This window comes from Clytia hemisphaerica, unplaced genomic scaffold (assembly GCF_902728285.1).
Source record: "Clytia hemisphaerica strain Z4C2 unplaced genomic scaffold, Clytia hemisphaerica genome assembly, whole genome shotgun sequence".
Lineage (NCBI taxonomy): Eukaryota > Metazoa > Cnidaria > Hydrozoa > Leptothecata > Clytiidae > Clytia > Clytia hemisphaerica.
The window spans coordinates 64439-87077 of record NW_027104237.1 but is presented as its reverse complement, the minus strand read 5'-3'; the positions used below and the strand labels follow the sequence as shown (position 1 = coordinate 87077).

Genomic DNA, 22639 nt, shown 5'->3' with positions numbered 1-22639 from the left:
ATACTGCAAGCAATTACAAATGCCAGGCTGGTCTAAACGCAGCCACTACTGTCAATAATCAAAAGTTATTAATTTCAGATCATTAAAAGGAGATTTGATAATTGTTAATTAATCTAACTGTGGTGGCTACCAAAAGGTCATTATACTTCATTGCAATTAACTTCCCGCTTGAATACTTCCTAAGTAAGATGCAAAGATTTGTTTGTGATTGATGCTGCAGAGTGCTCAATGAAATCAGAGCCAATTTAAATTTCAAGTAAGACGCAATTAAAAAAACTGTGGTATAAGTTTATATTCATGACATAGCCCAATATGAGGATAAAGTTTGAATTACTTATGGGGATTAAATCAAATTCGATTGTACAGTGGGGCTGAAGTAAAAGGCTTTTTCCCACCGGGGACGAAATTTTGATCAAATTTTCTAATAGGGTGGGGGTCCCCCGTGTCTGTGACACGTGGGTACCTGGAAAGTTGTCTCGTTTGTTTTACATTCGAAGGTAAGATAAAATTTCAATCAAATATCAATTTAATTCAGGAAAAATGCAAGCCTGATGATTCTAACCTATCAAATTCAAAGAAATAATATGACCTAAAATAATAGTTTGAGCGACTAAACTAAAATTGTCGAATATTTAACTGCAAAAAGATCTTTCAGTTAAAAATCTCTGGAACAACTTTGACCTCGCAATTTATTCATTTATGGACCATATACCGCACTTATTCAATGCGAGGCTATTAAGGCAAAAACTCTAATCATATTTTTTGAAGAACATTTAGGTTTGAAGTAATGATAATAAAAACTGTCAGGTTGCAAAATTTTTTGTGGGAAAGGATGAATCTTTTAAAGTTACAGGGGTAGAACAAATAGCAAGTCATGAGTATTTTGTATGGACATATGTGGACATTATCTTCTTTAAAACCTACGCTCATTTTGTGTGTCACCATAAAAACAATTTGAATCAAAAGTTTTGAATGATAAAACTCTATGACGAAAATAGCGCTATATACAAAAAACGACGAAATATAAAGCTTCTGCAGTATTGACTTCCATCTTGAATCTTAAGAAAAAAGGCAAAAAAGTATGAAGATTTTTCTTAAAAGTTTTGTCTATAAATAAGAGTGATAACGTTTGCTTACTCATCAATTTAATTCACAAGCTTTTTCACATTGGATTGACATTGATGTGGAGCAAGATTGGTCAGAAAGAGGAAAATAATTATTCTTTTTGCTTATGTCAGCACAATATACAATAGGTAGACACTGTCCTGATATGAAATACGTGTCTGATAGGAAACGGGAACACTTATGTAAAAATAAAACCTTTATATCGATTGCTAGACTATCATTAAATAGTTGTAGTACAATTTATTATAGGTCAGTTAAAATTATCAATAGTGTCCTAAATCATATTGAAATATAAAGCAAATTTTAAGTTCTTAAAAAAAATTGATGAAATTAAAGTAATCTTTCGATAAGCCTTCGAAATTAATGTATAAGGTACCATAAAAGAAGAATTAAAAACAATAAAAATACGTATTAAAGAATAGACTAATCAATGCATTTGTTCGTACATACCGTACTAATTAGTCAGGCAGTATAACAGATTTTTCATAAGAATATGTTATAATCACCATGATTTTATATGTTTCGGTCTTTTTTGAAAGAACCACATCGTTTAGAAATAATGTCCATAAAGGTAAATATCGCAATCGTTGGAAAGATATTTGTTAAGGTCGAATTGAGTTGTCTACTTTCTTGTTTTTGGTCCATCGAAATGAAATCTTTGTTGCAGACACCAAATATTCGTCTCCGATGATAAATCACCCTCGATATTCCTCCCAACTCATTTGAAAACTTCATTTAAGAATCTCGATTTTTGAGCTGTAAGGCTACAAGACTCATACTCACTATTCGTAATGTAATGATTTCTACGGAAGCATCCTGGTTTTTTCCCAGTAAATTTTGGCCCACACTTGAGCTGTTATTAATTTTTTTTGAAGATTTAAGGTGTAAATGTTTTTTACCGTGTCTATGAATATAGGTTTAAAATCTATCAAAAACTGTTAGAATCAATACTTTACGTTATACGTTATTTTGAAATCTAAGGCTCACATTGTTTTGTTTTTAGGTTTTGGCAAATTGTCAGACTCGTGAAGTTCTTATAAAATTGTTCTTGACAAAAAAGCAAAAACCGGGTTGTTTCCTAAGAAAACATTACTTAATGAATAACATGATTAGCTTTCCCATCGCCTTTTTGACTCTTTCGTTTCATCCATGCTAGGCATAAATCAACTTAGATGGACCCTAAATGTATTAGCTTTTCATTTAACATACTTGTATGTACATATTCTTATGCCGAATGGAAAGTCCTCAGAATTAAACTCCCTTTCATTGCATTTGATGGCTCTTTTTTAGTCTTTCATATTTTCCGTTTTTGTAGGTTCGTTTTCTTTTTTATAAGAATAATGAGGCTTATCTTTACCAAAAATAAGAACAAATTAAGAACAAGCCATACAGCCTGGAATGGTTGAGCTGTCGAAATTTACAGATTTGAGTAAAATAAAAATTAAAAGTAGAAAGGAATATTTAAGCTTCAACTAAAACTTGATGTTTCTTATGAAAGCTTACGAACAACGAGTTTGTTAGAACAGAGTGGGGGAGTCTAAAACGGAATCTATTGTCTCTGCGAATTTTAATACCTCTCATTAACTTATCATAAAGTAAACCTATCTTGAAAAGAATTTAATTACACAGACTGATGCTTCGATTTTAAAAGAAAGGTTTATGTAATGTAATTATAACTTATTATAAATATCATAAAGTAAACCTATCTTGAAAAGAATTTAATTACACAGACTGATGCTTCGATTTTAAAAGAAAGGTTTATGTAATGTAATTATAACTTATTATAAATATCATAAAGTAAACCTATCTTGAAAAGAATTTAATTACACAGACTGATGCTTCGATTTTAAAAGAAAGGTTTATGTAATGTAATTATAACTTATTATAACTTATGATAAGTTAATGAGATGTATTAAAATTCAAAAGCCAAATTCCTTACTTCTGTGAGGTTGATGATGATGAATAGTAAACGATATAATGAATAATGCAAAGGAGGTTGGGACTGAGCCAACACGATGTTAATGAACTGAAAAATGAATAGACGTCAATAGAGTGGGGCTCAGGCCCTCGAGCTCAGACCTCTGAATAGGGCGAGAGATTATGAGTGAGAAAAGGAAAGAAATCAGGGACTTGAAAAGGAGAACTTGAAGGAGAAGGACTTGAACAGAGACTATCGTTAATTACATGCCATAGTTACTAAGTTATTTGACGTTATTTATGTTACGCTTATTTGATATTTATTGAAAAAAGATCTAACTTCCCTTCGTCACACTGAAGGTGAACCAGAAGAACTCGCTTCGCAAGAATCAAAGATCCAAAAGGAGGAAGCTACATTACACCAAAGAACGAGAACAGTAAGAGATTGTAGTAGAGTACTACTTAGTTACACAGAAACTGAACTATGGTTGATTGGTAGTTTGGTTGATTTCACCATAGTATAAGAAAGCCGCGGCTGGAATGATAACATCTGAATTTCTGTTGTTCTATCTCTGTCGTATTTGATGACTATTTGTTGATCAAGAAATCAGTAATTTAGCATATTTAATAGTAAATTTTATTGGTTTGTCGTTAATAATTACTTCGCAGTGCGTTTTAGACATTAATGATATGCCCTTGATAATACACTTGCATTATAATATCATTGTGCAGGAAAGATCAACAATAAGAAATTTAAACAAGCACAAAATGGCTTGGCTGAAAGAACTCAAAAATTAATAAGGTGCCTCGAAATGCCTTCACAATATTTCAGTGAAATCTTTCTAGAAATCAATGAAATAGTACATCAAGGTAATTCTGTGAAGATTTCAAGCCAGCACCTTCAAAATTTTTCATTCAAACTGACAGGAAAGTTGTTATCTTAAATATAGTTCTTATAATTTTAATTTTGGCGAAAAACTATCGTTTCCACAAAATACCCCTAAAATATGTCCAAAATCAGTTAAAGTGTTTCATTGGGTACAGATTCAAAGATATCTAGAAATACAAAATCTTCTTGTGAAGGAAAATAAGAGAAAAATTTCAAAAACTATCTACCAATAATAAACTGACAATCTTGATGTTCTTATAAAGCTCGGAGACAGAGATGGAACAGCAATTAACTGAAAAGACAATGCGGTACATATTCCAGCCGCGGCTTTCTTATACTATGATTTCACGATTATTAAGGACACGTTATTTTGAAAAAGGACATAAAAAGTTTTACATCAGAGAATATCAAAAACTATCAAAACGAAAACTTTACACAAATCAAATATTTAGAATTAATCGAGGAGAGAAATATAAATGTCCGAGATTTTTATGCTTTACCCCCAACGCTACCACCATAAGACTGGTGACAAGAAGTCGTTTATATTGAGGATGGCTTCAGCAAAAGGGTTTGACCGCCTGGAGAAAACTCGCACCGTTTTCTATGCTTATATATTCATTGGTTTACTAATTAATTTCGAGAATCCAATTTTTTTTATAACATTTGAAAACTCAAAAATCTAATTTACAAAAAGATTTTTTTTCGTTTTTGTGGCCTAAGAGTGGCTCACCAACTTTCCTAAATTTCAAGCTCATAATTATGGTAAAGGTTTTAGAATTCATGATTCTTTCAACTATATTTTGGAGTCATTTTTTAACAATTTTAAAACTAAAGATTTACAAAGTGTGAATGAAGGTTTAATGTCTCGCTTGCCTAGCACCGAGATTGCTTAAAATATTCTTACATACAGTTAAATTTTTACTTAAGACTTTAAATCGAAGTAAAGTTTTATTTTAAGACTTAAAGTGACATCAAATCAACGTGTTTCCTACAATTTGCTTACACTGCATAAAAAAAAAAGAAAAAAAGATAAGCGTAAAATTATTAAAATATTGTTTATTCTACTTTTATAATAATTCTGTCTGTATTTTCTTTCTGGTTTAGGTTTCACAATCTTGAAGACGACACAAACCCAATTGTTAACTAAGCCTTCTTAAAATCAGGTATGATATTTTCACGGTTCTTTATTATTCAATAAATATTCTGTGGTGTTCTAGTCTAGCATAGGCCCGGCGGGAGCGAGGAGACTGGGGAGACTCAACCCTCCCCACTTTTGCGCAAATGAGATTCGTTTCTCAAATTCTAAGCGAATTTTCTCATTTTGAGCCTTCAGTTACGGTTGTTCCACCGGGTCTGTAGCATGCTAAGCAGATAATTCAGACATGAATTAAGCAAACCGAAGGAGTGAATCCCATGTTATTTTTGTAGTAACACCTATGTTACACGAATGTATCAGGGGCTCTTTAGACTACAAAATATATTGGCGAACAATATTCACCAATATGATTTGTGGACCATAATTGACAGAAACAAAATTATAAAAAAAGGATTTTCTTTCTGTAGACAATCCTTTATTGTTGAAACGTTGCCAAGAGCTGATAATAGAATGAACCCAGTTGGCGTGAGTTTTTAAAGATCCCCGTTTATTTTTAATGGCAATATATTTTACTGGGAGTGGCACTCAGTTAATTTTAATTTTTTTTTATTTATGACAGTTTAAAAATCACTTTAAATTTACCCAAATGGCGATAGTCTTCCCCAGTTCGCTTGAGAAAATTCAAATGAAAATATCACACTCAACAGTGAAGTAAAATGAAAAATAGAAAATAAAAATATTGCGAAAATTTGCATTTTTCCAATTACTGTTACAAAATTGTGCACCCTAACTGCTATGCTGGAGTTTTATTTTTAATTCTTTCTCTATAAGCCACTAAAAAAGATACCCCTCCATTTGTTCAATTAGTGTCCAAAGTCGACACACCAACTAAGTACCACACTTTATGTTAGAGACACATTTTCAATATAATATGTTGCCGGCACTCAGTAATATATTGCCTGACACAAAATATAGCGTAGTGTATGTAGCCCTTTAAGGTGATACCGGGTTAGTCAGAAATAAGTTACATGTTTTTGTTTTTTGTATTTTTTAGTATGGGCTGAGCCTGCATGTGATTATTTTTTTGACAATTCCGAGTCTAAAATGTTCTTATTGGCGTCCTTCTAATTAATTCACTTACACGCTTTGTTTATAAGAATGGCGTTTTTCCATTTCATCATTTCTTAAATTTTAAGAGGAAATTCTTAGGCTAGAATCAAGATTCAACCATAGAGATTCAACCTAGATTTATCAAGAAATACACACCTGTGGAGCATAAAATTGCACTTTTGTGAAATAATTGAGCCTAACTGGGGGATAATTAGCAATTTACAGTTAAAAAATGCTCTATAAATGAGGCCCCCCCAGCGGACCCAAAATTCACGCCATCACGCCAATTTCACGTCATTACGCCTAGAAAATTAGTTTTCACGCTCATATTCTCTGGATAAATGCAGTTTTATACCACGTTATATACCCATTGGTATGGATAAAATGCCGTTATGCCGGTATGTGCTTGGTCGTCAATCAGTTTTTCGGCATTCTCATACGCGTAAGTCACGATTATATCATTTTTGCTATCGGAAACACCCGAAAAATCTGGAAGGAATTTGACCTCTGTTTTTCTATTTCTAGTAAAACACAGGGGTCAAATTCCAGTTTTTACGGGTGTTTCCGATAGGAAAAATGACATAATCTTGACTTATGCATATCAAAAATTGTTTGACAACTGGTGGGTCACATCCACTGACCTTTATATAACCCTGGACAAAGTAATATCTGCCATCTTTGATTGGAGTTTTTTTAGAATTGGTACCCAAGGAGAAGCCATTGCAATGCTAAAAGTTAACGTCTAACGCCGCTACATCATCAAAAGTATTTGAGGAAAAGTAGACCTAGCGCTCTCGATGCATTTACACCGCTATCGAGTAGTGCCGACATTAGGGTACCAATTTTCAAAAAACTCCGATCAAAGATTTTGCTTGGCTGAGATTGAGAAGCTTGGTCCAGGGTATATAAAGGTCAGTGGTCACATCAAAGGGCCCCAGCTTGAGGGCTGGAGAAAATTTTTGAATTTTTAAGGGTTCAAAATGCTACTTTTGGACTCATTTCAATTCAATTTGAAAAATAATTCATGTAAAAATAATGGAAATCTTTTAAAAGTAGCTTTTTTTGGTAAAAACATGAGGGGCCATGCCCCCTGGGTCCCCCGTTGACGGGACCCATGGGCATTAATTGTTAATTAGTGTGAATAGTTTTCAAAAGAGGAACGAGGAGGCGCAACCATTTTTTTTTTTTTTTTTTTTTTATATGATTTGAGAAGCTACATTACACTTACGAACATATACTACTTACAAAAACAAACACAGAAAAAATAAATAGCTCATCCCCACGCAAGGCACTAAGTGATATCGCCAAGGGTACTAAGCTACACGTTTTTTTTTTTATAAGGAACCTTAACTTTGCTCTGAGCCTGGAGTTCCTTATTTTTACAGAGAATTTCAGCCTCAAAGTTCCTTATCGAGTTCCTTATTTACATAGCTGCTAAGTTTGGATAACCATCTCTTACTGTTCCTTAAAACTTGTTTTTTTATTCTCAGCCTGAGCAGTTCCTAAACAATTCCTTATTTTTTGGACCATTTTCAGCCTCGAGTTCCTTATAAACGTGTTCCTTATATAAAAAAAAACGTGTATTGAATAAAATTAAAAACTTAAAGGGAAAACCATCACTAAAAGGATAAACACAAATATTAAAAAATATTATAGAGCTGTGTAAGAAGATCATCAAACTAAAATAAGGCACCACTAAACCTTTCAGAGTCGAGAATAAATTCAATGAAAATATTAATTATTATGTTATTTATGTTGAAAGGTAATTCTGGATCACCGAACAACAAAAGGTTGAAGAGATTAGGAGGGCTTAGTAGATAAATATTTATGTCTTGGTTCAGAAGTTTGTTGAACAAAAGATGTCTTGCCTGATAGTAAATAGAGCAGTGCAAAAGAAAGTGTTGAGAGTTTTCGATGGAATTTGTTCTACACGCACAAAATGGATCTAAGGTGTCACGAAAACCGTGTCTAAATTTATGTTCATTGAGGTGACTAAATCCTACTCGAAGAGGGTTGGTCTAAAAAGCAGGGTAGCCAATTGGGGTAGCCAATTGGGCTAGGTTATGGGGTACCTAAATATTTTACAGACCAGAATAGAAATACCGAAAATGAATGCATAGAACCACATTTTACTGACCAGGGAGTATGAATCTGATTGATACTTAGATTGATCATGTATGATTCCAAAGATAAACAAAGATATAAATTACCACGTGTTAATGCACGAGGAGTAAGAAATAGAGCTTCATTATTATAATAGAGCTATTTCAAAAGACTTTTTGTACCTATTATAAGCTGCTATATTTAAAAATTTTGAAAGGAATTAATTGTTTGAAACATCTAAACATGATTTAAATTAAACAATAGATTCAATAACAAAGGATTGTTAAGATATGACAAGATTAGAGATCATATGGCCCAAAGGCCATTCCAAAGCTATTATCATCGAATTACAGCTTCACAGAAATAACAATTAAAAACATAAATAAAATCTAAATCTAAAATATCAGAAACTGTTTTGTATATATTTTTTATTCGGGTCTGTAAATTTTCAAACAAAGCCAAGAAGGAAGACAAAATGGCGCCAGGTCTCTTGAGAAGTAACAAAGTTCAGTACCTTTGGAAAAAAGGCTATTGTGGCTGAAGTTCGAAAGGAATCTTAAATTTTATTACATGGAATCATTAACAAGATGTTGTAATAGTTATTTCCACATGAAAACAGGTTTCAGATTTCAAAAGTTTAGGCAAAAAGAGGTACCCCATAACCTAGCCCAATTGGCTACCCCATTGGCTACCCTGCTTTTTAGACCAACCCACTCGAAGACGATTGAGAAGGATCACACCCTGGTTGTCACGAGCTCCAAAAACAGGAGAAGGTTTGGGCCTTAGAAACTCGAGGATTGCTTTTTTGAAGGTAGATACTGAAGGCATATCTCTTATACGACCAGCCAGAATATTCCACTGTGTTATGCAGTATGGATAAAAAGAATTCTGGAAATGCTCAGTTCGAAAATTAAGTTGATAAATAGGATTTCTTGTTCTTAGATTACCCGGTGCCGCAAGTCTTGCTGGTAAGTAGTTACGTAAATAAGAGGGGGCTAAATTGTTTAAAATTTTGTAGAAGAAGATCATTCTCCTACTAAATCGACGATCAGCAAGACTCTCAAGACCAAGTTCAGAATAAAGTTTTTCTTGAGACGTTCCACGAAAGCAGGCTGTTATAGCAAGGCAGGCATTATATTGGATGGATTCAAGCTTACGAACAAAAGTCGAATTTCCAGGATGGTCGTATATAATATCCCCATAGTCTAAATGTGGTCTAATGTAAGATTTGTATAAAGTAAGCAGAGATTTTCTTGGTACATGTTTGCGAAGCCTGTTGATGAGGCCAATACCTTTGTTGGCCTTTTTTATTTTTTCGTCTAAATGGTGACTTAATGAGAGTTTGGAATCCAAGATAAGACCTAGATGCTTTTGACATTCACTAGTTCTTATGTCAGTATTATTGAAAGATAAAACAGGAGCATTAGCTGGAAAGAGCCTTTTGGAAAAGTAAACTTCCACAGCTTGTTTTGTGGGATCAGGATTAAAAGACATCTTCCATTGACGAGCCCACTCATTTTTTCTTGCAAGATCTCTGTTTAATTCCTCACTGTTCAAAAGGCGCAACCATAGTTTGCGCCGACGGGAGAAATTTTCAATTTAGTATGGCTACAATCGCCCTCATTTACTCTCTTTTTTCCAAAATAATATAATTTTTTTTCGACAAAGCCCTAGCTAGGAGCTTGCAGTAGTACCTCTTCTACCAACTGTAGTCCCTGCGTCGCTACTCGCTATTTCCTAGCTGGTGCTTTCTATGTTATATTATTTCTTATACCTAGTTTTAGTCTAATTCTCGATTTGTTTCACGCGCCATTTTAGTTTTAAATTAATTCTGACTCAATTCTTCTAATATCCCTACTCGTAGCCGTGGTTCCCTAGTCTCCATTCTGATTTTTAGATTTAGCCCATCTGTTCTTAGGTTTACTTAGTCTGTATTTTCTTCAGTGCATATATATGACTTTATTATATTCTAGTTCTATGAAGTTTTTTTTTTTTCCATTTGATTTAATTATTTTCAATTAATTTAATTTAGATAGTTGATAGCTCACTTATTTATGTCAAAATACTGGTCGTGTTTTGCAAGGTCCAGTACACTTTTACACAGCCTTCGGTGTTGCAATCTATGCAAGTTTTACTCATTCTATCTTACGCTCTGTCGTGATTCTATCTCACCGAGTTTTTAGATCTTTTTTGTCGCTTACTTTACCTCTAGCCACCAATAGTACTTGAACCTTAGTCTAGTCTAGCTTATAACATTATGTTAGTATTTTTTTTTTTTTAAATATATTCGTTAATTTTTTATAATAGCACACATTGCGATGGCCTCAGCTAGCATACTCAGATACTCGGATTTGTTTAGGTTTTAGTCTAGCTCCATCACTATTCACATTTCACCCCTCATACTTCTTAATCCTAATCATTTTATTCGTATACTAGCCCACCGCTTCGTCCCTATCTGCTTGTCCGCATACGGCCCCAATTTTTCTTCAGTATACTACCAGGTTATTTTTTCTAGACATTGCACATATATTATATACAGAATTTTCAGGTGAAGAGCCAAATGTAAATTTTGGAAATGCCAGAAATATATCATTATTATTATTATTATTATTATTATTATTATTAATATGGTTTAAACCAGTCAGGAGTAATACCTTAAACAAGGCGTATACCTTGTTTAGGATGTACCTTAAACAAGGTACATGTATATACCTTGTTTAAGGTAGGGGTACCTTGTTCAAGGTATTTTTTAAGATTTCCTCAAAAAACATAGATTTTAAATGTGTTAAGGAAAAAGGGCATGTTGAATTTTAGCACAAAGGAAAGAGGAGTCCTAGATTGACCAAGTAGTGAAAAAATTATCAAAATCTACAGACGGAATCTTTTTTCATCTTTGTTTTATCTTTGGAACTAGGTTTGGAACCATAAATTCAGTGGAAGAAGACAGGAAGCAAAGAAGAATAGTTAATAATATCTTAAACAAGGTGTATACCTTGTTTAGGATGTACCTTAAACAAGGTACATGTATATACCTTGTTTAAGGTAGGGGTACCTTGTTCAAGGTATTTTTAAAGATTTCTTGAAAAAACGTCGGGTACCATTTTAAATTGTTTTGTATTTTTTGTGTAAAGCTCTTTCTACACCCTTTAAAAAAGCCGATTTCGTTTCATGTAGACTAGACTTTAAGGTTGTTTTAAAATTGAAGATTGTGATCAATTCCGGCTGTGGAATTTTCTAAAAATCACCATGGGAATTCAGTTTCTCGTGCTCTTTCCAATGGTATAGACGAGAGAGTGCCCTTTTTCCTAGTTTGGAAAATATTCCCACTACTTCCTAAATAGGAAGTATCAAACAATAGAAATTTGGAATTCTTACTTGAACAAGGTATACGCCTTGTTTAAGGTATTACTCCTGACTGTAAACATCACAGGATTCCTTTGATGCCAATCTGCTCAAAGTTACACTTCATAACAAACCTGTTGCTTCTTTCTCTTTGAGGCTTTGCTACAAATATATATTTTCCTGAAATAAAGGACCTGATGTCTTTAGCTTTAGCTTTTAAAGTATCCTTGGAATAAGTATATAAGAAAGAGAGGAAAATGTTAGTTCCGGAGGAAGCGCAACCGAGAAATTTCCAACCCTACTCATAACATTCGACTTCATTTTGAAGACTAGCTAGCAACCGCTAAAGACAATTGGAAGTTATATAAGGATAAAAGGCAGATGAATAAAACTGTTTGCACCGTTTCTTTTATATTCTAAAATAAGATCTAAAGGAGGCCCACCATAGTTGGGGCCGAGCAAGAAAATTTTTAATTTTAAACCCTCTAAATTGGCTAAAATGGACATAGAATTACGATTCAAATAGTAAATATAATTTTCACGATCACGCTGAACTGCAAATTTCACGCCATCACGCCTAAAAAAGCTCGATTTCACGGTCACGCCGGCACTTCATTTTCACGCCATCACGCCGTTTTTTTCCAAATTTCACGCCATCACGCCACGAAAAACCCTCCATCACGCCATCACGCCAACCGCTGGGGGGGCCTCCTAGATGATTTGATTTGGTACAATTTTGGATGTATTTTTCTCGTTCAGTGTTTTCTATATTTGACTAAAAATCCATATTGTACTCGGTACCGTGTGATCTATTATATACAATCAAGTATAAATCCACTGGGGGTGGTTTTGGAGTGCGCAATTTTTAAACATTGAAATTCGAATGGGGATGAAATCAAAGTCATTTTCCTAAGTGGGCTGAAATTCCAGGGTATTTCCCACCGGGGACGAAATTTTTGCCAAATTTTCCAGTGGGGCCAGGGTCCCAGTGGGTCTGTGACACAGGGGTGTATAATATAGTGGTACTATAGTTTTGAAGTAACATGTTTCATTTTCAAGATAACTGGAAAAACATTCAAGGGGTAATAGCTCACTAACTTTGACGTGCTTTGTTTTTCTACTTCAAGGGCTCTGACCATAATATTAATATTTGCCATGTACAAAATATAAACTTCTAAGTAGAAGTGTTATACATGATATACATGATAGATGTTATATATTTTCTGTTAGGCCAATTATCCTTGTTGCAGAGTCTGAAAATTTAAGAATCGCAATGAAAAAATTTGATGAAAAAGAAAATGAAGACTTTTGCGACGAAGAATATCTCAATTTTGAAAGGCTTATTTTCGGCAAAGAAAAAACATTTTGAACATTTTTTGCGGTAGATGAGTATATCTTTTACCGAACTAAAAAAGGATTTTCGGAAAATTTTTCTAAAAGCTTATTTGTCTCAAAATCTTGAAAATTGTGCTTTTTGACCAATTATTCATCCCAATTTTTCATAGAAAAACAGCCATAGCTTTTGATGCATTAATTAAGGAAATTATTCCGAAAAAAGAAGGTAATGCAACATATTATTAACATCTTTTTAAAGTTCATAGCGTCCTTTTTGCAATTACATTCTTAACTACTAGCTCCTCAGGTAAGTTATGGCATGTCTCAATAACCTGAAAATTAACATAATTTTTGAAGACCATTAGCCGGCAGAAAATGAGCAAAGCAATGATTTGCTACGAAGGATACCATGATGTAGTTTCCTTTTAGGGGTGTTACCTAATTGTTTACGCCCTTATTTTTGCGAAAAACCGCAAAAACTAAAAAATGCTGACGTCAGCAAAACTTGTTTTTTAAATAACTCCAGTTTGGCTAATGGTAGAAACATGAAATTTGGACCAACGTTGAATATCATTGAAAGGATCATTTTGCAAAAAATTTTCGAAATTTTAATGTCATTAGCAGAAATCAGCAAAATACGAAATTTTGAAAAAAAGTGCTGATGTCAGCAAAATTTCAAAAATTATTTTTTTGCAAAATGATCCTTTTAATGATGTGCAACTTCGAAATTTCATGTTTCTATCTTTAGCCAAACTGGAGTTATTTAAAAAACAAGTTTTGCTGACGTAGGGGTATCAATTAGAGACTATCAATTTTTTGGAAAAGCTAAAATACAAAACGTAGAGCTTGGCACCACCTAGAATGTAGACACGGAGCTTGAAACCCCTGGAGATACTATAGGTTTGTCAGACGTCGGTGGTTGCCACCCAATATTTGAAAATCAGAAAGTTTTAGGTGAAAACGGAGGAGAAACGCTGAATATTTGAGAAATCTAAGAGACTTTCCCAAAAATAAGCTTTTTGAGAGACGTGAGCTTTTCAGAACTTTTCCTTTTTATCTCTTAGAGGGATGAAATTGATGTGTTTTACGACCCATACAGTGCCCATAGGGGATTTTTAAGGCCCAGCGTTCTCTCCTGCGTAGGTGACTCCCGGACCACAAAAATTCATTCGAGAAGAACATGACAATTTCTATTAATATTTTCTAGATACAAAAAGTTCAATGAAACCTAGCATCTAAATGGCGCGGCTTTCAAATAAAAACAGGTAAAAAGTTTCCTTTCAAGCATTAATCTAATTCTGAAAAGTTGATTGTAAAAAATCTCAAGGCATATTAAGGAAGCCGCATTCGAATCTCTCTTCATGTTATTTGTAGACTGGCACGACAGTCGGGCTGGAACGGTATCACGCTGGGAAAGTGAAGCGTAGGAGTTAGGTAAGCGTAAGAACAAATTTTGCCAGCGACAAGGGCTAAAAACCTTGTTAATCAGCAGCCTCTCACCAACTTTTGGAGGGCGGTCAATGAAAAATCTCGTATAGTAAAGATTACATCATTAATAGCATAATTAGTATAATTATGCTATTGTTTCGGGCTCCAACCCTGACCCTAACTGGGAAGATCGATATTCTTATAAAAAATGTTTCTTATAAAACATCGATATTTATAAGAAGTGTTTCTTATAAAACATCGATATTCCTATAAAAAATGTTTCTTATTAATTAACAGACTAGTTTGCTAGTCTATGTTATTTGTTGAACGAAAGGTCTATTTTTTTGTTTTTTTCTCTTCTTTCTAGCTTCAATGCGATACTGTTGATTGTTCTGGCTTCAGGATTGTTGATGTTTTATACACGTAAGTAGTGCCGGTCTTCTCAAAAGCGTATGCTTTGCGTATAGGGGGGGTACTCAATTTTCGACATTTTAGTGCGTACGTACTATGTGGCCGACCCCCTATTAAAAGAGGATATTTTCCATCGCCTTATTTTTATTTAGCTTTTTCATTTTATCTTAACAGTTTAAAGAACTCTTACTAGGTTAACGAAAAAGGATTTCATCAAATAATGTTAGTCTAGTATTTTCCGTAACAAGTTTTGCACGGGCCTCTGCCAATCTCGTACCCAGATCTACTTGCACCACTTTTACTGATGGATGTGATTCAACCTTACGTGAGTGATATCAGAATCATAGAGTTTGGGTATCTGCAACATTTATGACGGAGATTCATAATTCCTTCTAAAAATTATGACTAAAAGGAATATCTTATCGGCCAAAACTTAGTCGGTCCTAAGTGACTAAATTTTGGCTTGGTGACTAAAATTAGGGCCAACTAAAAATTTGGGCCGACTAAAATTTGGGCCGACTAAAAATTTAGAAATGGCCAAAACTGATTTATTAGTCTGCCCTTAGCGACTAAATTTTGACGAGGTGACTAAAATTAGGTCCGACTAATAATTAAGGCCAAATAAGTTTTGACCGATAAGGTACTCGCCGTCATAAATTTTCAAACCCCTTTCCATTCACCATTGCCTGTATCTCAGATGATTTAGACAACTTCTCAAAGAGTCAACAACAAGAGTCGCGAAGGGAAGGGGACTTTAACATCCTATTCTCCCGGGGGGGGGACGCAGTCAGGAAAATTGACCGACAGAAAATCCAAATTTTTGCCCAAAAATCGAGTTGAAAATTTTGAGGGGAACAAACTGTAAGAAAGGGTGCGATTCTAAAACCTGTTTCGCCGCACATACCGTCACTCGATGAACCCACTGCCCCCAGGCCTATTTTAAATATCAATTTTCACATCTTATACAAAATCATCAACAAAGACCACAATCATCGATTTGTAGATTATGGGACATTTACAGTGTCCGAAGAAGATCCTGACGACATCGAAGACATTGAAGTTTATCATCCACCACTATCCGAAAACAGATCGTTGGCTGATACCAATAAAGATCAACAAGCAATTTACAGTCAGCTGAAACCCGTCCAATGGTACAAAGACAATTGGAAAGGCGATTGTCCTTATCCATCATATGTGTTTCGGAAGCTTGAAAGTCAATCATGGTTTTCATTATATTTGCATCACCAAATGAAAGTCGATCTATCTCGAACCATACCAAAACGACTCAAAAAAAGCTGTACCAGGTACTATTACTGAGTCTCCCGAAAAAAGCGGACAAATTTTTAACATAAAGTTAAATCCTCATAATTCGTGTGACAATTTATGGCTTTCATTCTTTTAAACTTAATATCTATTGAGAATTTAGCTTATTTCCTCGTTTTTCGAATTTTGGATTTCGGGCGAAAAAGTCGCTTTTGAGCTAATTGCCCGGGGGCAGTGGGTTTACCAAATGACGGTATGTGCGGCGAAAAAATTGGCTTTTAGAATCGCACCCTTACAGTGCAGAAAAAAACCGGTGAAATTCATACCGTTACAGTGCATTCTTTTTCAAATTTTAAACTCTTTTAGAGGAAAGAAATCAAGATTTTCTATCAAAAAATGGAAATTTTTCCTAGATTTGCTGAAATTTCCACCCATACAGTGCATTTATCAAAAGTCCACCCTTACAGTGCATTTATGATATTTAAAAAAACATACCCTTAACCGCCGCACATACCCGTCGGTCAATTTGCCTGAATGCCCCCCCCGGGCTAATTGATAAATTTATAGGGTATATAGACTTCCAAGCTATATTCTGAGCCCTATTAGACCATTCTTGAACTTTTGGATCCTTAGATCCTAAGCTCCAGTCTTACGTCTAGCGTTAAAACTCAGAGTTAAAACTCTACCCTTCCAACCTAATTTAGAGCGCTTCCAAATCGTTTGTGGTTATAAGATTTCGTAGGATTTTCCCTTTGTTCTCAAATATTAAGACCATGATTGTATCAATCAAAACAAACTTATCGAGAAAAAAAACATTGCTTGCGAAAACGAAAGTGACACACAGACAAAATGACATACACAGTACCTCTATTAATATAAAGATTTCTCCGCTTATTTCGTGACACACTGTATACTGTATACCATTTACTTGTAGCTCAGATCTGGTCAGCTTGAATATGATTGACGCAACAATACCGTCTAAATGTAACAGTTGTGGAGAATTGATCTTCCCCTCTGTGTTTACCAATAGGCGCATCCCTGAAATTGATTTAAATATATGTAGACAATAAGGGACGTGATTGAGTTTTTACAAGCCCTTACTTGATTTGGTTGGTCGTTAACCAGTAATAAAACAATTTTGTTACTTTTTCTAAAGAACGCGTCAATCTTATTACTTCAAATGGCCAATTATTAAAGTATCTTATAAAAACTCCATCTCATCTGGGGGATGAGCATCGTGTATAAAATTCCCGTCCGAGAGTTACGCCAAATTTTGGGAAAATAAAACTTACTAACCAAGTTTCAAAACTCAAAAACACAAAGACAGGGGTACCTCTCGGACAGGAGTTTTACACACCATGTGCATCCCCTATATTATAACTTATTGCCGACCCAAAAAAATATAGGAAAAGACTGAATAATAATAAATTAGTTATCACATGACTTCTCGTGCAATACTCAATATTTCTCGTATTGCACTCGAAGTCATGCGCTAACTAGTACATATCATATGGTATGTACGGAGCCTACCATTTGACGTCTTTGACTGACAAACTTACTTTGTCTCTCTATTCGTAGATGGTGGCACGCGCATGCAGAAGCAGATTTTGGCGACCTTCCACATCGCAAGTTTACATGGAAAGAACAGAAACCCAACCACGTGCGTCCTAATTGCTCTTTTGGACAAAAACGCAGACCTTGGACCCGATGTTCAAAGAAACATCAAGAGTTATGGACTGTGTTAGATAAGTTAGGTGTAATTTACTTCATACGGTCTGGGTCCGAGCTTGGAGTGATCAGAGGTAGCTCCTACCTCTCTATGGCTGATGAATGGGACGTCGATGTCTTTGTAGATGTACCACAAGAAAAACTGATTCGATTACTAGAAAATAAACTTAATCCTCGTCCTCATATAGATGGATCCTTAGAAAGCGTTATAGCTGAAACACATTGGCACGTGAAAGGTTGTCCTGAAATCCACATGGTTTTTAATGAATGGATGGTTGATCAAATGGTGCAAGAAAAACCACGACCAACACACGATAGCCTGTGTACTTGTTATATGAACTCTGCCAAATTAGCTTGCCATAAAGACGCGATAGAAAGAATGTATGCACAATATGGACCTTCTTGGTTTGTCCCTCTCCATGCAAAATTTCTTGATTTTCCTTGGGCAGCACGAGGCAAAAACATCCAACCTAAACTTAAAAAGTTAACATCTCCAGATGGAATAATTTACGAAAAAGCAGTGAGAGATCTTGATGGTAGCATCCAGTATACAAAATACGATATGGAAATGATTCTAGCTCAACTTAATGTTCTACAATCTTCAATTTTAAGCAAGTATTCGTCGGGTTGAAAATATATAAATCACACTGTTCACTCTCTCTTATTCGATCTTCAAAGAGTTAAAAAACTTTATTCGAAATACAGAACTCTACTGCTACTATTTCTTTCCGTTAACCACCACGATTTCTGTAAAATCTGCACCTATACTTTTTCCCGTACTGTGAGTATTAGAGGTTGATAAAGATCATCTTAACCACTGACGAATAAGTATAGAAATTTATCCGTTCATGTGCCAATCTAATCACTGTAGAATGAATCAGATTTGGTTGAAGAGCAAATACAGGGTGTCCAGAAAAAAGTATCGAGTGTGAATTCTGAGTAGAAGGTTGTTGTGTGTGTTTAACAAAATGTAAGAAAATATATACCAGCACAATAATTGTTTTTACAACAGTCATTATGATTAAAAAGAATCAACTTTCTTTACAATTTTCATGACATTCGAAGTACAGAACTCTACCGCTACTATTTCTTTCCGTTAACCACCACGATTTCTGTAAAATCTGCACATATTTTTTTTCTCCCCGTACCCTGAGTATCAGAGGTTGAGTTTTCAAAGAACATATCAACCTCTGATGACCACGTATAGAAATTTTATTGCACATGTGTCAATCTAATCACTGTAAAGAATCAAAGATGAAGAGCAAAATATTACCATATTAATGTCTAGCAGACTGTGGTCGTGTTCAGACCTGAAAGTTTAAGTTTAAGGTTTAAGTAGTACTTTGTTGATATGGGAATTCAATTATAATCACTTTTCTTTTGTCATCATCGATTGGCGATCTCGAGGAATCTCCTTTCCTAACTTGAAATCATGTCATCTTCTCTCTTGAGATACTTTGAAACAAAAAATATTTCAGGGAATCCCTCTGCAAAACACTAATTCATGTTCATTGAAGCCATTACTGCTAGAGATGCTCCGAGCGTCTCTAAGTCATAAATTTCACGTTCTTTTTTCTTCATTTACAAAAGGAGCATGCTTTTCACTTGCGAATTCTGATTTCGTCTATTCAGAAAACTGTAACGAAATCGTAAAAACTTTTTTTTTAAACCAGAGGGTGATTCCTTTTTAAACTTTGGTTTAACTAATGAGGAGCGTGCCGTCAGATACAAAAGGAATATAAAAGAAACATGTAGACCTGATTGCTTTAAACCTTGGTCTGAACACGACCTGTATCAGTATACATGTTTACTATGAACAAACTCCCCAGAAACCTCCAAGTGTAATTGAGAAGAAATTTTCTACATGATTCCCCAAATGTATAACAGTAATTAGTACTAAAGTCTATTCACGATAAGTGTGCACTCTTTTTTCATTTACCTATAACTTTTGAAGGAATTCTTCAATCTTTATAAATTTGATATCATTGGAAAGATATTAGTGAGTGGATCAATTTGAAATAAAAAAATCTTTAAACAAATTCTAAAAATGAAGTTGAAAATGAAGAAGAAAAAAATGAAGATCTTGTAGAAAGGTGCTATAACTATTATTTTCACTGAAGTGAATCCTTGGTTATCGAACATCATCACTGTGAAAAAATTTCTCGAAAATAATCATTCAGTCAAAAGATATCAAGCAAAGTTATAAGCTGATTGACGTCTAAAAACGCTGTTTTCTGCTGTTTTCTGCTGTTTTTTGGGGTCACTCACTTATTAACTTTGTATCATAACTTTATATTGAATAAATATTTTAGTGAAATTTCTTCACAGTGATGATCTCCTAAGATCAAAGAATCTCTCCAGTGAAAATGAAAGTTATAGCACTTCTCTACAAGATCTTCATTTTTTTCTTCTTCATTTTCACCTTCGTTTTTAGAATTTTTTCAAAGACTTTTCTATTTCAAATTGTTTCACTCAAAAATATCTCTCCAACGATACCAAATTTATAAAGATTGAAGAATTCCTTCAAAAGTTATAGGTAAAAGAAAAAAGAGTGCACACTTATCGTGAACAGACTTTAAACTCTTAATTATGGCGCACCTAAAATTGACGAGTTAAATTTTCATAAAACCAAGTTGGTCAAAAATGCTAGAATTTAGATATTTTAATGTGCCTATTTTTGGCCTATTATTAAAACTTGGTGATTCAGATTTAAGAATCGTGACCTTCCCTCCTTGTTCAAGTGAAATTTGTCAGGTAAAAATGACGGTTTCTATGCTTTTTCATTTTCAAAATAGTACCAGGGACCCTAATTTTCGATAAAAGATTTTCCTCGAAGCCTGGAATCTAAGTACTAGAATATCGTTCTCGTTTGATCACGCAAAACCTCTTATCGTCTCCATCTTGGCAGTTTCATTTGATATTCAGGAAAACTTTTTTTTTTTGAAGAAAAATGAAAAATTCTCATGCTGAAAATTCTCTTTTGCATCATTGAGTATGAAAAATAAAGTTTAACAAAGAGGCTTGTCTGGGGGTAATTTTTCACTTTGTCCGGGGGGGGGGGGGTAAATCACTGAAAATTGTTGTATCCTCCACGCCCCATATTCAAATTTTCGTGAAAATTTTACTTCCAAATTAAGATGTACCATAATTTGACGAGTTTATTCATCTACTTGTGACGTCATTATTCCCCGCTGACGACGTCACATTTGATGTAACTTGCTTTTTTTTTAACTTGTGTTTTTTAACTCGTGTTTTCTGAGCCTCATTTCTATAGCTAAAAAGAAATTGATAAGATACACGTTTTTCTTTTTATAAGGAACCTTAACTTGGCTCCGAGCTTCGAGAGAATTTCAACGTCAAAGTTCCTTATCCAGCTCCTTATTTACTAACCAGCTAAGATGGGAATTGCTAAGTATGTAACTTATGTATAAATAAAACAATGGACTAAAATGCAAAAAGAGGCGTTTATTGAACGCTGTTTCGTCAACATTTTGTTTTCTCATGGGCCCCGGCGAGCCATTTTGAGTGAGGGGGCCAACATTTTGGAGAAAAAAATGTCACCCACCATGGTTGGGCGACGAAGAAAATTTTTCACACTTTACACCCTCAAAACACCTTAAAACGATATCTAATTGGGGAGAATAATAGTTTTTGTGGTCTGATTTGGTCTCAAACCAGCTTAAAATAGTAACTCTTAAAAACGTATGACATGGTCTACCAAAAAGTGGGGGAGCCATGGACCCCCCGGTCTCCCCGTTGACGGGGCCCATGTTTCTTTGTGTTTAGGCTTTGTAAATGTGTGCAAATTCAAGTTTAACTCTCTTTGACTTGACTTGTGTTATTCTCAGCCTGAGCAGTTCCTTAACAATACCTAGTTTTTTGGACCATTTTAAGCCTCAAGTCCCCCAAGTCCCTTATAAACGTGTTCTTTATATAAAAAAAACGTGTATAAAAAAATTTACAAAAATTACGAATACTCACAGCAAAAGCTAAACCACGCTTCTTTTCAATTTAAAATAGAACAAAAGGTAACCATGGAAACTTGCAAATCAGATTTATAATACGTTTTTCAATACCGTGCTTTGTAATCATGGTGCATCGCTTTATTCTTACTTAAGCTTATGATAATATGATAATATGATAATATGAGAGAGAGTTTTTCAATGGATAAAGCGAACATAAAGCGAACATATAGATGTAGATATGATACAGTTTTTTCTCGCTATTTAGAATTTGAACGAGAAATATAATTTGTGTGAGCGACAAATATGAGGAGGTATGAGAATTTAAATCGAATTATAGAAAGGTTCAAATTATGGGAGGTCGAATTAGGGAGAGTCCACTGTACATAAACGTTTGGGAGGAATGTTACTTTGGGTCACTTCAGAATCGAGATAAGAAGTTATTTTAAAGAAAGAAATATACATTTTTATGAGATCCAATAAATTGTTTTTAAGTTTCCAGTCTTGGTTGTAAATTTAATTTCTCACAGACCCGGTGTCATTTTTTCAGCAAGTGGGGGTAAAAATAACAGACCAATGGGGATTGATATTCCCATTTTGCTCATGACTTGGGATTTGAATTTCATTGTTTTTGAGCAAGACAAGTGATACTTTTATGTACCTACCTGGTTATGCATTTAACACATAATTAATATCTACGTGAGCGTGACCATTAAACAATCATTCAGAACACAAATAGTGACGATCTATTAAAATTAGTCGTTTGTTTCTTATAAAAAAATCTGTTTTATTGACCATCGAATCATGATTGATGGTGGGAATTGCTATCAATGATGTTTTTTTTTTTGAGAAAAAACAAAGAAATGTTAGGAAAAAGCCCAATGAAAATCTGCAAAAACGGCGATTTCCGGAAGATGAAAATTCGAGAAA

General features: G+C 34.3%; 1 protein-coding gene across 2 annotated transcripts; it reads left to right on the top strand.

Annotated features, from left to right (window-relative positions):
• Nucleotides 1–3171: 3171 nt before the first annotated feature.
• Nucleotides 3172–18482, top strand: LOC136816046 (uncharacterized). Of its 2 annotated transcripts, XM_067072476.1 has the most exons (6): nt 3172–3479; nt 5036–5094; nt 14125–14182; nt 14713–14768; nt 15760–16060; nt 17598–18482. In XM_067072476.1, the coding sequence occupies exons 3-6, from the start codon at nt 14157–14159 to the stop codon at nt 18376–18378; spliced, it is 1164 nt and encodes a 387-aa protein (XP_066928577.1). In that variant the 5' UTR covers nt 3172–3479; nt 5036–5094; nt 14125–14156; the 3' UTR covers nt 18379–18482. The 2 variants fall into 2 exon arrangements, with proteins under 2 accessions (XP_066928577.1, XP_066928578.1); XM_067072477.1 differs by lacking the exons at nt 3172–3479; nt 5036–5094 and adding an exon at nt 13821–13871.
• The last annotated feature ends 4157 nt before the right edge of the window (nt 18483–22639 follow it).